Consider the following 16410-nt stretch of genomic DNA (forward strand, 5'->3'; position numbering starts at 1 on the left):
AGTAAAGCCCCTAAGTGCATGGTAGGCCGAGAGGCAGTGCAGGGGTGACTGATCAAGAAAGAGTTTGGACAAGACTATGAGGGTAGCCCAGCAACCAGTTGGTACAGCAGACAGGTAGGTCAGGTAGGCCAGAAGGAGAGGGAGTGAGGGAAAGCAGAGGACAAGAAGAAGGTTTTGAGCTGCTTCTGGTTCTTCAGGTGGTCTGGCTCAAGTTTGAAAGGGGCAGGGAGGCCTTTCCAAAGGGAGGCACCTGCATAGGAGACAGATCTCCCCCCCCCCCCCACACCCACTCTCTGTCTCGGGAAGAGTTTAATCCCTTAGAGAGTTGAGGGTAGCTGAGAGAAGGGCTTGTGAAGGAAGGTATGTTGAAAGAGAGCAATAGATGTAGTGTGGGCTCGGGCCCAGAAAGCGTTGTGGACAATGCAAAGGGTCTTGAACTTGATCCTTGCAGCAACCGGTAGCCAGTGGGGTGATTTTGGGGCTGGAGAGATATGATCCCTCGGATTGAGGCCAAGGATAAGTCTTGCAGTCCTGTCCTGGATTAGTTTCAGAGGGCAGAGGGCAGAGGGCAGAGGGCAGAGGGCAGAGGGCAGAGAGTAGAGGAAGGCAGGTTGAGAAAGAGGCTGTTGCAGTAGTCCAGCCTAGAGAGAACCAGGGCTCTGGAGACAGTGAGCTTCTGGGGGAAGGTGAGAAAAGGGAGAGTCCCTTTGAGGAGGAGCAGCTGGTAGTAGGACTTCTTAACGATGTCAGAGATGTGAGGAGAGAAAGAGAGAGCGGGGTCAAAGATGACAACCAAGTTTATTGACTCGCAGGACGGTGAAAGAAGAGGGCCGAAGGTGGGCATAGAGAGTGCGAGAGGGAAAGCAGGAGCAGGGGCAGGGGTCCCAATGAGAAGGATCTCCATTTTGCTGGCATTAAGGGAGAGATCGGTGGATGCACACCAATCCTGAATCATGGATAGACAGTCAGGAATAAGAGAGAGAGGAAAGGAGTCTGAGGGGAGTCTGAAGGAAGGCTGAGTGTCATCTGCATAAGAGGAGAAGGTAGAGATCAGGTGGGCCAAAGTGGCCAAGAAGAGGTTGAAAAACCAGGGTGAGAGGATGGAGCCCTATGGAACACTACAGGTATAGAGAGATGTGGCAGAGAGAAAGGGACCAAGGTGCACCTGGGAGGGGCTGTCCAAATAAAGAGGTCAGTCACTTAAGGGCCTGATCTGTGATGCCAGGTTCTCATGGAGTTGATTAATCTGGATGATGTGGTTCACTGTGCCGAAAGCAGAGGAAATATCAAGGAGGATGAGGACAGAAGGAATGCTGTAATCAAGATTGGAGAGCAGATCTTCACAGGTATTCAGGAGAACAGTTTTCATGCCTCTGGCAGCTCTGAAGCCAGATTGATGGGGATGGAGACAACCAACAGATTCGGTGTGGAGAGTAAGCTGGAAGATGGCCAGTTTTTGTCCAACAGTTTGCCCAGGAAAGGGGTGATGGATATTGGGCGATAGTTTTCCACATACAGACAGGAAAGGCTGGCGGCGTCTTGAGGAGTGGGTGCACAAGGGAGTGCTTAAGGGGAGAGGGGAACATTCCAGTGGCGAAAGAGAGATTTCAGAAATCAGCCAAGTCTGGAATGAGGGTGTCAAAATGGTCCTTGATGGTTCTAGAGGAGCAAGCAGAAGAGCACCTGTTTGGACAACACATTCAAAGATCAGACTTGTCTAGAAACCTCATCAGGTATTGTCAGAGGAGAAGGAGGAAGAGAAGTAGAGCTGGCCAATGGTGGGCCAAGAGAGGAAGAGGGAGAGTAAGAGGGGATGGGGGACTGGATGAGAACAGAGCCATACAGAGGGCCTAGGAGGGAACAGGAGAGGTAAAGAGCGCAACAGGATTGACCAGTACTTACAGATTTTAAAGAGTTTGGCCGTGTTGTTAGAGGCCACAGAGATGCAGACTTGAATGTGTGTTTTCTTCATGATGAGTGTTTATTGCTTCAACTGGCATTTTGGTGCAACCAGTCTAGGTATGTCTCAATGTGGCTTGGCATGCTTTACTGTAATGTTATTTCACTGGTCTACATTGTGCAGCAAGTTGTACATGTTTTCATTGTGGCTTGGCATTTTTAATAGCAAAGCATTCATGTTCCTGTGCACTGTGGGTGAATTGCATGTATTGGATTGGTGTTACCCTACAAAACCATTGCAAACACTCTGGCTTTTTAGCCAATTTTTCTCAGAAAGTGTGCTGTATATTGCATTAAAACACATATTTATAGCTTTCTCCTAGTGCAGTTTGTGGTATACCCCTTGAACAGCACATTTGTGCGTATTGGACAAGCGTGATAATCTAGGCAGGCCCAGAGTGTGGCGCAACCCATGATTTGTTGCTGAGTTGAGAGGGGCCCCCTCAGCATGGCTTGCAGGGTGGCCCCACATTTTGTGTTAGGCCACTGGTGGACAGGCTTAGTGTAGTCCCCCAAATGGGCTATCTCTGCTGCACTAAGCAGGAATGTAGCCCTGGTAGCTGCCTCTCATTAATCGTTTGTGTGGCTAGGCAACACACTCCAAAACTATAGCCCATCAGCCAGCCTGGGAAAGGGGAATCAAAGGGCACAGACTTCACAAAAGGACTAGTCTCACAGCAGGGTGTTGCAAACCAAATGGCCTTTGATGATGTGGGAAAGGGAATGGGATGGGGTTAGTGGCGACAGAGGGAGCTCTGCAAAGGTGGTGAAGGGTCTCACCATCTTGCTTCTCTCTGTATCTCTATTTCCTTCCTGTCTCCTCCACAGTGGTCGAAGTGGGCGGGAGCAGTCGGGAGCAGTGCTCCTCTACTTCTTTTAATTACGTTTTACCGTTCCTATACTTTTATTTTAAAAATAAACCGTTCCGGAACGGTTTCGTTTTCAAGTAAAAGTGTAGGAAGAAGTTGAAACTTGCACTTTTAGTGCACTGCACAGGACGTTTCCTTAAAGAGCAGGCACATGTTTTTTGGGGGTTTATTGTGCATGGGAGGGGGCACGGCAAAGGGGTCTGTGGGAGCAGTGCAGGCCACTAGGGAACATAGTTTCACTACTTTTTTTCGTACACTTCGACCACTGCTCCTCCACCACCTTTAGCTCAAAGCAATTTGAGTATGTTGTAAGAAGGCAAAGACCACTTGTGTCAAAAACAGGGATTGGACCTATTAAAGCACATTTGCTTTTGTCCAATAACCTGTGGATGTGTGTCTGCAACTCCTTGCTTGATTAACCTTTGGACCATCCAGATAGAAGGGCGTATTAACATGGCCCTCTTTTGGGAGAGTTGACTTTCCAAAGCCCTCTGCCAGTGAGGTAAAGATGAGTGTCCAAGTCAGTGGCATACTCTTCTACCCAACCAACCCAATGGCACCTTTGTGGTGACCTGCTTCTGGACCAAGACCTGGCCCTTTGCCAGTTACACTTGTGCCCATGACAGCACTGGAGGTGAAGGTCTCCTACAGCAATTTGCCTGCCTCCTTTGTGTTTGGGGGAATTCGAAAAAGGGCCTGTCTATTTCCTGAGCCCCTGGATTGGGGCTCACAGCAACTTGAGGGCCAGAACAGACAGGACTGCTATGGTTTTGCTGTCAATCCACTGTGTGATCTGTGTTTCAAACCCATTTGAAACAAAAGAACCAACATGACCATCTAAAGCTGCTGTTACCAATTGCTTGATCCTCGAGATGATCGTGACATATGTTCGAGCCAGTTCGCTGCTGCCGAGTGTATCTTTGCCACGGATTAAGCTAGAAGCTCATTGAAATAGAAGTCATGTTCTAGCCACTTTTTGTTCCACCTGACTCTTTGTCACCAATCCAAATCAAGATTCGAACAGACTCTGAAGGCCACATCAAACTGCAACCCTTGAATGTTGCATTGAACTTCCCAACTTGAACTGTGCATCCAGTTCCCAGGAGCATTGCTGTTGAACCAACTGTCAAACCGACCCTGGTAGCTCTCATGGTCCACAATTCTTTGAATGCCGTTTGGAACTACAGCAAACCCCTGCTTGATCTTGGCTTGATCCCAGCTCCTCATCTAGAACAAAGTAGCTGTCTTATTTGAGTCTGGTTCGCACTGCTCGGACAGAAGTTTGTGTCAATGCAGCTCAGCCAACAAGACAAGCGAAAAGTGTTTATTTACTGCTAATGGCCCACTGGTCTGTCTTCAAAACCCAGAGACTGGTTTGGTCACCTTTAATCCCTTTTCTGCACAAGATCATATCCTTTTATGAACATTGTGGTTTTAGATTGACGAAAGGGGAAATAAGAAATGTCATATGCCTACTGGGTTGGTCTCAAACCCTAGTGGTAATGATATGTACAAAGGTATGAAAAAAGTCTATTGATTCCAAGGTCTGTTCTCCTGTACTGATGAATACCCATTGAATAGATCATCCTTTTTTAATCTTTGCCAGTTAATACCCCACTTATGGGTGATATCAACAAGAGATATTGAATTGGTAGAACATTTGGAAAACTGTTCACTTGCTACTATTCTGGTTCATTTGCACTGTGAATCCACCTTGCAAAGTTATAAACAATTGTGAAGGTGATTTCTATAGATTGGCATCTGAGAGTTCTATCCAATATATAGCTATTAAAGAGCAAGTCGAAAATTGATCACGTTATGTTAAACCCTCAACATTTTCTGGCAATAAAACGTACATAAATCTAGATGTAATCTACAATCTGCTGGAAGGCATGTAAGGCATCATGAACAATCACAGGCCTAATTTACAGAAAAAGCACTGACGACGGGCAAAGGTTAACGTAGAAGCGTGAACATTTTGAGGTGCAAATGTGTAGCGGCAGGAGCCGATTCACAGAATGAAATGTGCGCAGAAACCTGCAGCCCAAAGAAAAAGTATTAGCGCCCCCGACACCCACAACAAGCCAACATGGCTAAAGAACATAGCACCATAGAAGTGCTTTGTGCTGCACTATGAACTGTGACATTGGCTGTGCAAATGGGAAGGAAGGAATCTAATATTCCTAACCAACAATCACCATTACTCCCACTCCTACACATCTGCGCCCTCCAATTCTACATTGAGGCTGCACCCACTCCTCGTTTCATGACCCCGACCGATCTGCACCCCCCCCAATTTTTCATCGGGGCTGTGCATTGCTGATGAAGTGCGGATGTCAGAGGGATCTTTCACATTTGTCATGTTTAATGTTGCTTCTGTGTTCCCATTAATGTACACAAGAACTGTTGATAGATATGGGTGTGAAATCTTTCATCATGTTGATACATTTTTGGATTTCGTGAGGGGATATATTGCTTTCTGGGAATTAGGGAATACATCTTTATGATAGGGCAAGGGACATGTTGCGGGTATCAGAAACATGCATGACGGGGATGTGGCAGGGGAGGGAGTGGCCAGTGTTTGCTCTTCAAGGGAAGCACTAGCAACCAGGTGAGGTAACAGGGGGAAGCAGCTCATACTGTCTTAGGTAGGGTAGTGAGTGGAAGGGTTGTCGAGGCTTATGTCATGTATTGTCTTTAACTTGCTGAGGAGGCTGACATGCTCTTTCAGGAACTGTGACAGTGAGTGTAGAGTCTACAGTTGGGATGAAGAGGTAAACATATATTCAGACATAATCTGAGAAAGCATATCTGCTGTATCCTACATTAAAGTGCCATTAGATATGTATTCTACTATTGTCCTAATTTCTGGTGTGCTATGGGCAGAGGCGTTCTTATGGGGGTGGTGGGGTTAGGGGGCTATAGCCCCGGGTCTTTTGGTTGTAGCCCCAGATAGAATCTCAGGGGCTACAACCAAAAGGCTACCTAGCCCGAGACCGACAGTCCCGACATTAGCGTAGCCCCGGATCTTTTCCAGACCTAGCAACACCCCTGGCTATGGGCTAACATAAATGCTGACATTGTGCTTGGGAAATCTTACTGACTATAGTCTGACAGCCTTGTATATGATGACGCTAGAATTGAAGGTGAAGAAGGCTTGCAATGGTTGCAGAGTCCAATGATGGTTACTGCTTCTGCCTGACATCTGCACGGAGGACACATCTCAGGGATAGGAGGGTGGAAAATCAGAGGGATTACATAGTTGGAGGTCAGCCTGGGAAACTTGAATTGGCTAAGTAATGTTACCCAGGGTTGGATGCACCGACACAGGTAGTGCCAAAGTGCTAGAATGTCAACCCAGAGTAGGGGCGGAGGGTGAGGACATATGGAGAGAGTAGCAGTTAAAGGTTGCAGGTTGAGTAGGTGGTATATGACATAGGGATTGGTGCTTGTGATGGTGTGGGTCCTTTGATGATAGTGCCATGCTAATATTTTTATAATTACAAGAGGACACAAGGGAGCAGTAGGATGGCAATGGTAGTGCAGGGGTTGGGGTTTATGTGGGCCATGGGAAGGTGTTGTAGATGGTATTATTATTATTATTATTATTATTATTATTATTATTATTATTATTTGTGCCAGAACTGTTCAAATAAAGGGGAAACAGGTGTGTTCTGGGGAACAGGAAGGAGAGTGGATGTACAGGCAGGGCTCCATCAACCAGCATGGCCACAGATGATAGATGCACGGGTCCAACCTTTCTAGGGATGGTGGCAGAGCAGCATGGTGAAGCAGAAAGGGATGGGGCTTCACCATGGTGGGAATCATTGGTGGGGGCATCATGTGGTATGCCCACACCCACCATGAACAACAGGGTAGTGGTTAGGACAGACCCCACCCACGTAGGAGCAGAGATGTGTGGAGGTGCCCTCTATCACTGGTAATACGTGGAGGAGGCAGTCACCAGGGGAATTGGGGATGTGAAGTGGTACAGGGTGGTACTTGAGTTGTGAGTGGGCATTGATGGATTTAGCAGGAGAGCATATTGATGAGTGGGGGGAGGAGCAGAGCATTGGAGAGGGTTACACAGTGGGTATGGGGTAAGGGATGTACGTGGGTGGGGTAGTGATGGACTTAGGGGTACGTGGGTAGAGGAAAAGGAAGGTAAACAGGTACAGTGGCTGGGCATATGTTGCTGCAGGACCATGAACATGGCAGAAGTGAGTGGAGGTGAGCAGGTCCAGCAGCAATGGTGCAGAGGGAACCAGCATCAGGGTAGCACTCAGATGCGTGAATTTTGATAAACAAAATTCTACAGTGTTCTCCCTCTTGTGGTTAAATAGATACATTAAACAGATGCATTCAAACCTTGTCCACTATTATACTCTATTAAAGCACAAAGAGGTTTTGTTCTATAAAAACATATACAAGCACAGAACAATATTACTGCTTGTCTTTCGCCAATGGAAGAGTGGATTGCATTAAACAACGTATGTCTTTTTGCTTGCAAGATGACATCCTCAACTTTAGGCCTCAGATCCCTGCTTTCCTAATTTTGCAATGGCCTAAAACTCTAGGTGCTGCTCTCCGATTTCCAGAATGATAACAATCATACGGATAGTCTTCAATGAAGACGTGGTCTCCTTAGGAAAGATTGAAAACCTAACCAGCAAGTCCCATTTCCAAATAGTTGTGCTCAGGAAAATATGCCCATATCTTCAAATGTTGCAAAAGGTGGATCTGACCACGGCCTGGTTCTTTTAAACTAGACTACTGTAACAAAGTATATGTAGGGCTGAAGAAACTTCAAATCCACCAGTTAGCTGGTGCAAAACTGTGCAGCTATACACATCTTGGGCCTTAAAACATGTGGCATGATCACACCAGTACTAAAAGTACTCCGGTGACAACCCATTGAATACTGTATAATATTGGATATATTATGTAATGTTATGTTATTGGGCATTTGTATAATGCCTTTTACCATTGGTGTGAATCCAAATCGCTGTGGGTTGAACACCCTCAGGGACCACAGTCCAGGTCAGTGGAGAGAATATTGTAGAACAACGTGCTTAGGCACACTCAGTATGTGTGCAGCCAGTGTGGGAGGAGAGGTGTGTAGCTGCATATTAGTGCAAGGTGTGGTGCAGTGGTTGTGTAAGTGTCATGGCCACTGGACAAGGGTCCAGTCCTTCCTCACCTCCTGGGTCCAAATGGACCCAGTCCTGGTGCCTTTGGCGCCAGGTTCATGAAAAAGTGTGCCTTGCAACTCTGTGCCTAAAGCAAGTGCAGCAGGGCTGGGCATGGCTATAGAACATCATTGGAAGGCATGTGCAAGAGTCCCTGGGAGGGACCAGGTGGAGCCACTAGGCGGGGCTAAAGGGAGGGGCCAGGGCCAGCCTATACGAGGCCAACCCATCCACATGACTCTGCTTCGCGTTATTCTGCTTTCTGCAGAGTAACGCTTACCACAGTCATTACCTGTGCATCCACTTGATTCCAGCTGCTCCATCTCTGAAGACATTTTACCGGATTCCAGCAAATCCATTGCTGAAGACGCCTCTTACCTAAATCCAGCTACTCCACCGCCGAAGGCGAATTTTACCTGATTCCAGCTACTCCATCGCTGAAGGCGCCTCTTACCTGAACCCAGCTACTCCACCGTTGACGGCACACCTTACCTGCTTCCAGCCGCTCCATCGCTGTGCACGCTTCTTACCTGCATCCCATCACTATCGGAGTCAAAGCCTTCTTCTCACGTGATCTGAGCACCCAGCTACTCGGAGCTCCACTTCTCCTTCGCGGAACCTTCATCCTGCAACCACAGAGCTGCGCCGAACACCCAGACTTCGCTCTACGCCGCTGGCATTCTCCTGCAAGGGAAAAAGAACACAACAGGTTAGAAATCATATAGTTAACGAACGCTTGGCCGTGCCATACTTGATACTAGAGTTCCATCATAAAGACCAATTTAACAGCTGCTTTGGAAGCTCCATCATCCTCAGGGGAATCCCCGGAGTCTCTCCATGACTCTGAACTACACTTTCACACCTATTCGGAAGAGATACAACATTGCAAGTATTACTATTAATGATCAAGGCCAAAGACATTATAATAAACAAACTATAATTATAACCAAAAGACTTACCTTCTAAGTGGATTTGTCGCAGCCAGTCTGGATCAACACTTTCACGGACCAGTGAAGCAACTATGTCCACTCTATGCGCCCCTGCTATAAGAAGCAGGAAGGATAGATCAACATTAAAATACAACAGGTGAGCTTGCATGGGAAAACGCTTGTGCACTTCATTTTGCCACGATAGGGTTGAGGGACTCACAACACCACCAGCCATTCTCATGGCCTCTCATCTTCTCTCAGGGGCAATACCAGCATCCAGAACAGCAGACTCTGCAGCAACAGGGAGAGAGAGGCGATCCAGGGGAGCCAAGACAAGGGAGGGCTCCAACAATGGGCCTCATTACGAGTTTGGAGGTAGCCATGCCCTTAGCAAGGGCATGGCTACTGCCAAACTCAGGTCCAAGTCCCTCAAAAGGGGACTTACCAGGCCATTCTGACCTGGGACGGCCTGGTAATTCCCTTTCACGGGACCCGGAGCTGGTACGTCCCTATTCCCATTTGAGCCCCCAATGGGCTCAATGGGAATGGAGAGGATGGTAGCAGCGGTACTGTTCATAACGATACCATTGCTACCATCCTGGTCTGCTCACTAGTGCCGCTATGCACGCCTGGTCTAACCCGGCGTGCAGAGCAGCCTCCGCGAGCAAACCCGTAATATTGCGGCATGGCAACAATTAGATTGTATTACTGCAATCGCCCCCCCAGCCCCCGAGCACCCACACAGCAAAGGCCTTGGAGAAAGGGTGACCTGCCACACAAAGATTAATTATTGTTGCAAGACCTAGCTGTACTCGGATACTTCAGGCAGGAGATAGGTAACAATATGTTCCCAACATTAGACAAATGTAATAGCAGTGAAGGACTCATTTTGGTGTGAACAAGGCTCAGAGGCAAGACCTAGTCAGGGTATTGAAAGAGGTTGTGGCTTTACTTCCCGCATTGAACAGTTGGACCATTGGAACTACAGCTGACAGGCTAAAAAGAGCAAATACATCCCAGAAATTAGTCTTCAAGAGCATTTTCTCAGCGGCGGTTTCATGAAGCCACCTGATCCCCAAGAAAGATATGAGAGGATGTGTGCTAGAAAAGTAACTAGTTTGAAGATGGGAGTCACATGATGTGTTGTCAGATGTACATCTGGAAGGTCTGAGAATCGCTGAGGGGTGCCAAGTTGACTGGCTGCATGAGAAAGTGGTAGTGTGTCCATTTTGTTGCCACAGGGTACTCACTTCACTGTTCACACTTGCATCAGGATTGGGTCATCTCAGGGGTCGTGCATATCATGAAGTTCTCCTGGCCAATGGGAAAAGGCCATTGTAGCAACAGTAATATCAATAATGTTGTCCAATCAAAACGGAGTAATTTTTGCTATATAACTATACAATTAAGTCATGCATAGGGGCAGCATTTAATTGATCATGGATAGGTTACTGACCAATGGGTTTAGGGTATATAGGTTGTGTTTATATTTCTGTATAAGGGCTAGCCAATTTGGAGTGTGGGTTTAACATGCCCTTGATATCTGTAACAAATGTTGTTTTGTGGTTTTCCTTTATAAAACCTGTAAACTAATATGGGCGTGTCAAGAGCGTTTTCAGTTTTTTCAGGTCTACAGAGCGGACTCTCCTTCCCGGCCATACTTGTATGTAATACATCTGTTTTCTTGCAAAATGCCCACTCTATTACTGATTCTGTGCATTGTTTTTTCCTATCGGTTTTTGGGACTACCTTACAAAGAAGTAGGCAGGGGTTAGGCAAAATTAAAATAAAAGTCCTCATGCAAGATGAAAAGGCACTCTCTTGGTAAACCTGCATTAATAATCTCACGCTTACATTTTTTTCTGGGGGACCCTCTTCCCCAGCCTTTATAGAAGCAACTACCACAGATTTATTAAAAAAATATACAAAATTCAACATATTATCTAATCAACCTCCCAGCATTAGCCTCCCTGAACTCCAGCATGCATACTGTCCCTCTGGACTGAACTCCCTCCTCTTTCCCTCAGACCTCCTAAAACCAATGTCTTCTCACAACCTACTTCCTACTGATGAAATTATCCCAGCCCCCGTCATTTATCAATCGATGGCCCTGCCACCTAATTCATTAGTCAGCATCATTAATGCTTCCCTCATAGAAGGGTCATTCCCAGACACCATCAGTCGGGGTTCCATCCCAAGTGTAGCATAGAGACGGTTACCATCCAGGTGGTGGATAATGCCTTCCAAATCATGAATAACAGCGACTCATGCTCCCTCATCCTCCTTGACCTCTCTGTTGCATTTGACACTGTCGACCAGTGTATCCACCTCTCCCTCCTCGGTGACAGGATGGTATTCCCTGGCACTGTTCTGAATTGGTTTACCTACTACCACTTGGGCATAAATCAGGGCGTCCAGATTAATTCATTGCATTCTGACCAGCTCCAAGTCTCCTGCAGAGTCCCCCTAAGCTCCATCCTCAAGCTGATCCTTTTTAACCATTAAATGGAACCTCTGGGTAAACTTTTCAAAGACCCCCAATATAGCCATCCACAAATATGCAGATGATACTCAGTTGTTCATGAGAATAAATAGCCAAAAGGACATCAGTTGTCTCCGCAATTACCTAGCCATCATCCAGTCCTTGATGTCAGCTTCAAACCAAGCCACAACCAAATTTGTACTCATTGGTCCGCCCACAAAAAAATAACTTGTCCAATAATGTCTCAATTGTATGGGACTAGAAAGATTTCATCTGGAAATCTCAGATTCAGCAAAACCATTCAACATCACCATTGAGAGTAGCGTGTCCTTCCAGAAAGATATAGCCAAGAAGACCCAACCAGCGTAGCGCCAACTCGCCACCAATCACAAAATACACAAATCAGTTCAAAATAATCAATTCATCCCTCTGCAGGGGTTCGGGGCTATAGTTAAGGCCCTTGTGGTCTCGCATATCGATGGGGGAAATGCCCTCATGACAGAGCTCCTAGCTGCTCACTTGGCTTCCATGAAAGCAGTCCTCCATTCTGCAGCAAGTGCTATTATGGATGTGTGTAAAATTGACTGAATCACCCCATCATATGTGAACTACTTTGGTTTCCTCTCCAGGCTAGGACACTGTTCAAGACTGCATGTATTATCCACTAAGTAGCCACAAGTAGCAAACCTGCTACCTGGCAGCAACGCTTCTCATATCTGGTGGCACACGCTTCTTGCACAGCAAATCAACCAACTGGCTTGAATCACAACTAGTCCACATAGAGAGGACCTGTAAACACTCTTTCTCTTGTCACGCACACACACTATGGAACTCGATCCCAGTAATGACTTGGAATGCGCCCACAAATTTCCAATTTCATAAATCTCTCAAAACACAGCTTTTTCATCAGCACCTGGCCATGGACTAATCCCAGTGGATGCATAGAATGCAACTCACAGTACTGTGCTTCTATTTAAAGACACCAGCGCTAATGCTAGCTAGCCCAAGATTGTAGAGCGCTCTGCTGCTGTCAAACTATGTATGAGCTTTAAACAATTTAATAAATAATGAATAAATAATAAATGCATAGGGGCTCATGTTCAATAGAGCTTTACTTGCGTTTCGCCTCTCACTTCCTCTCTGCCAATTCTCCAGCATCTGCGCTGGAACCAGCATAAAGCAGACAGGACACAGTAGAGATCCACTGTACGTGCTAAGCATCTACAATTACAATTAAACCCTCCTTGCATTTCAGGTAGGGTTTATTTGTAATTGTGGGGGCCGCTGGGGCTCTCACAATGAAAAGTAAACACTGCCTGCCATGCCAGACCCCGTTTAGTCACTTTGCACTTCGGAGTGCAAATGTGAAGGGCAAGAGGCTGCGGCGTACACGCCCCACCTTTCTTGCCTTTTAAATGTGCACTCAAAAGTTCAAATGAAGACAATTTGGCGGTGGGGAGCCGTTTACGCTGCTTTGCAAATGTAATGGCTCGCTGCCTCTGAAATTAGCTCCGTAGTGTCAGACCCTCATCAAAGTACAGAAGCAAAATCCAGCAGTGCTGATCCCGACGGCATTGCTTTGACCATACTTCCTCGACTGGTGCATTTGTCTCCCTTGTTCGCCTTTTCTGGGGGTCAGTCCATGCCATCTACCCATTTATTATTATGTTAGAATTGCATTGAAGGAGAGAGCATAAACCCTAGCGACAGCTGAGCACCTATTATAATAGCGAAGCACAAGCAAGTAAAACAAAAAACAGATGGGGGCGCTATAAGTGACCATTCAGAACAGAGAAGGAAAGAAAACATACTATATTTGTGGTTCCGTTCGAGTGAAGAGGAGCGGGGTAGATGGGACTGGGAGAGAACTGGACGGAACCAGAAGAGGAGGACTGTGAAAGGTGCACCACCCCAAAGTGGGAAACACTCCATTGAATTCCATTGCAGAATACGAGGCTCCTCTGAAAGAATGGTCAGGACTTCCTTTCATCAGCAACCGTTCACTTTTTCTGAAGCAGGCCGTAGTGTTCCTTTCCATATGTTTCATACATCACTTTGTTGGGGAAATGGAGCTCTTGCAAAAACACCGTTCTGTTGCTCACAATTTCACTTTTATAAGTAGTACAAGGAAATGTAGAGCCAGTGGGGATTCCAACTGCTGCCCCACGTTACCTTATAGACAGATTCAAGAGACATTCTTCCAACCGCCCTACAAAAACTGCCAACTCCAACCTCCTGACGGTGCCCAGATTTAACGCTCCAAAACCGGAGGATGCAGCTTCCCGGTGAAAGCCCCCCAACTTTGGAACTCCCTTCCTCCCGCCTTAAGGGTAGAGCAAACCTACTCACACTTTAGGCACACCTTTATTCACTGGACTAAGGAAAATGACCACTAACACACAGACTATCCCTTACGACGCCACTACACCTTCCTGGTCCGTTTCTCACTGCCTTACTCCACCCACTCTCTGACCATCTGCCCATATTAATCCAGCCACCTTTACCCACCCTACTCCCTTTGTACATAATCTGTATATACATGTATATAACTATCTAACTGCACAGCAACTCGTTCAAATCTGTATATATATATATATATGTATATTACTGCACAGCAATGTAACCGAAGCTGAACATTTTCTCGTTGCTTTTTGCGCCCTGATACCTTCGGGTCTAGCGCGCGTTATAAATAATAAAACAAACAAACAAACTTGCCCAAAATGAAGTTAAAAATAGCCCTCACGAAAAATGCCTTCGGATTACAAAGGGAAATAGAAATACGACTCTTATGGAATAGACTTTAACCATAGGTGTTTTTTCTTTCCCACAGAAAACTCCATTGTACTCGTAACTACATTCACATGAACCTGTTTGCGTCTTTCATCCTGCGAGCAATAGCCATTCTTACCAAAGATGCTTTAGTTTGGAATGCTTACGCCAAGCGGCCAAACGATGAAGTGGGATGGCTCTTCTTCTTCGATGCAGAGGTAAAATCTTGATATTCATAAATACAAGTCCAATGAAATGAATGCCTCAAACATGCACTCTCCGCTTGCGAATGCAGAGCGGTAATTGTTTCTTGTTGAAAATATTAAAAATATATCAAATGTTTTGCACAATCAATAAATGCGTCCTATTATAAAAAAAAAAAAAATCTTGGAAGTTTAATAGTAGAGAGGACCCAATGAGGGCTCATGCTTAAAATCTGAACATCAGTACACACTCTGTTTAGTTATACTATTACAATACCATTAAGCAATGATTGTTATAATTTCCTCTAAAGGCTGGAGCAAACATTCAGGCACTCTTTATTAGACAACCACCTTGTCTAGAGTACCTCCTATTAGACTCCAGCTCTATCCATCTTCTATGAATATCCAGGCAGATATCTTCGTCACAACCAGTGGGTTGACCATATGGATAGCTTGCACCAGTAGATACCCCTCTCCAAAGATCACAGACCTTTTCATATCGAAACACAGGTAACCTGATCCCTGCAAACACCACACTTTTACCCCATCTATCTTCCATCTATCCAACTAACAGCCCCTTCATCCATTTCTCTTACAGAGCCACACAGAGCTAGGCCAACACTATTGGCGGTTTTGTCATATGTCCGCATTTCGAAGGTCGAACACTGTAAAGAACAATTTATTTTGGTCGTTTTGGTGTCACCCACAAAATGCTGAAATATTGCATATTGGGCCCGCGCCCTCCCCTGTGCTTTTTTGTTTTTTAATTGGGTGGATTCACACCGGAGCCACCCTTTCATGCCCCTCCCCCTCCTTTCCTGCACTACACTTTGAATACGTACATTAACACCATCCATATATTTTAAACAATACCCTTGCCTCCCCCCATTCCCAGCACAAACTTTCACCCACCTCTTGCCCACATACATTAACACACACATGCACACACCAAAACAAACCCTCATCTTACTTCCCCGATTTCCCTCGCCTGTCAGCCTCTGATCGCACTCGTGGGCGTCACAGGGAGCAGCTGACATTCCTAAGATGGCCGCACACCAAGAGGAAGGCAGCGTCAGGTGAAGCAGGGTAAGTGCAGGGTTGGAAGGAGTTTGATTATGGGCTAGAGAGGTGGGCAAATGGGGTTTAAAGAATCGATTTAGAAAGACTCAATGATCGATTTTAATCAGTATTTTTAAATCAATCTTTTTTTATCGACCTATACAAATCTACATTGTGACTTAATACCCTAGTGGCAGAAATGCACTATTATGTTAACATATGTTTCATTAGTCAATAAACCAGCAAATGCTAATGTCCCTGGCCTGTGATCCATGTTTGATCTATGCCACTACCACCAGGCTTACCCACAACCCAAATACTAACACATAGTGTACATTTTTTGTAAAGGCATCCTGGCCACTGGACTGCCTCTCTCATCTGATGTGTTTTCCTTTGTTTCGTTTGAAATGATATCCAGACTGAAGACATAAATGCAAACATTAAAGCAAAAGACAAAGGCCCTAATTCATGGATTATTTTTGCCGAAAAAAACGGGATGTGTGCGCTGTTCTGCCCGCAAACCCCATTTGTTAAACAGGGATTTGCGGGCAGAATGGAGCACAAATCCCGTTTTTTTTCAGCGCAAATAATCCATGAATCAGGGCCAAAGTGTATTGGTTGTGTACGTGTTGGCCACCAGATGGTGTTTTAGTGCCACATTCAAGCTGAATTTGATTTCCGATAGGATGTGGGTGCGTACACATAGCTTTTGCCATTATTTGGCATTTTACCCACCCACAGACATCCATGATTATGCTAATACCAATGGCCATTCTCATCCACTGCCAACCCCTTCTGCAAACAACACACCCTTCTGGTATCTGTGTAAGCTAGTTGTAACATGCAGTAACATCAAACGTTGCGCTATGAATTCCTGGTGCAATAAAAATAGCTTACCCAAGTGTGCCATTAATTAAAATGTATTCATAAGCAGTATGTGGTCCGTGCCTC

The 16410-nt window shown here is 45.9% G+C and overlaps 1 protein-coding gene across 1 annotated transcript in view; it reads left to right on the plus strand.

Moving 5' to 3' along the window:
* The window catches only part of GLP2R (glucagon like peptide 2 receptor), a 1432227-nt gene that overhangs the window by 841082 nt on the left and 574735 nt on the right, over positions 1-16410 (plus strand). The window contains exon 6 of the mRNA XM_069654470.1: positions 14259-14415. Coding sequence (XP_069510571.1) covers positions 14259-14415 — 157 coding nt within the window. The remainder of the gene's footprint in view (positions 1-14258; positions 14416-16410) is intronic.

Source organism: Ambystoma mexicanum, chromosome 3q (genome assembly GCF_040938575.1).
Source record: "Ambystoma mexicanum isolate Mex_15411 chromosome 3q, UKY_AmexF1_1, whole genome shotgun sequence".
In the NCBI taxonomy this organism is placed as follows: domain Eukaryota; kingdom Metazoa; phylum Chordata; class Amphibia; order Caudata; family Ambystomatidae; genus Ambystoma; species Ambystoma mexicanum.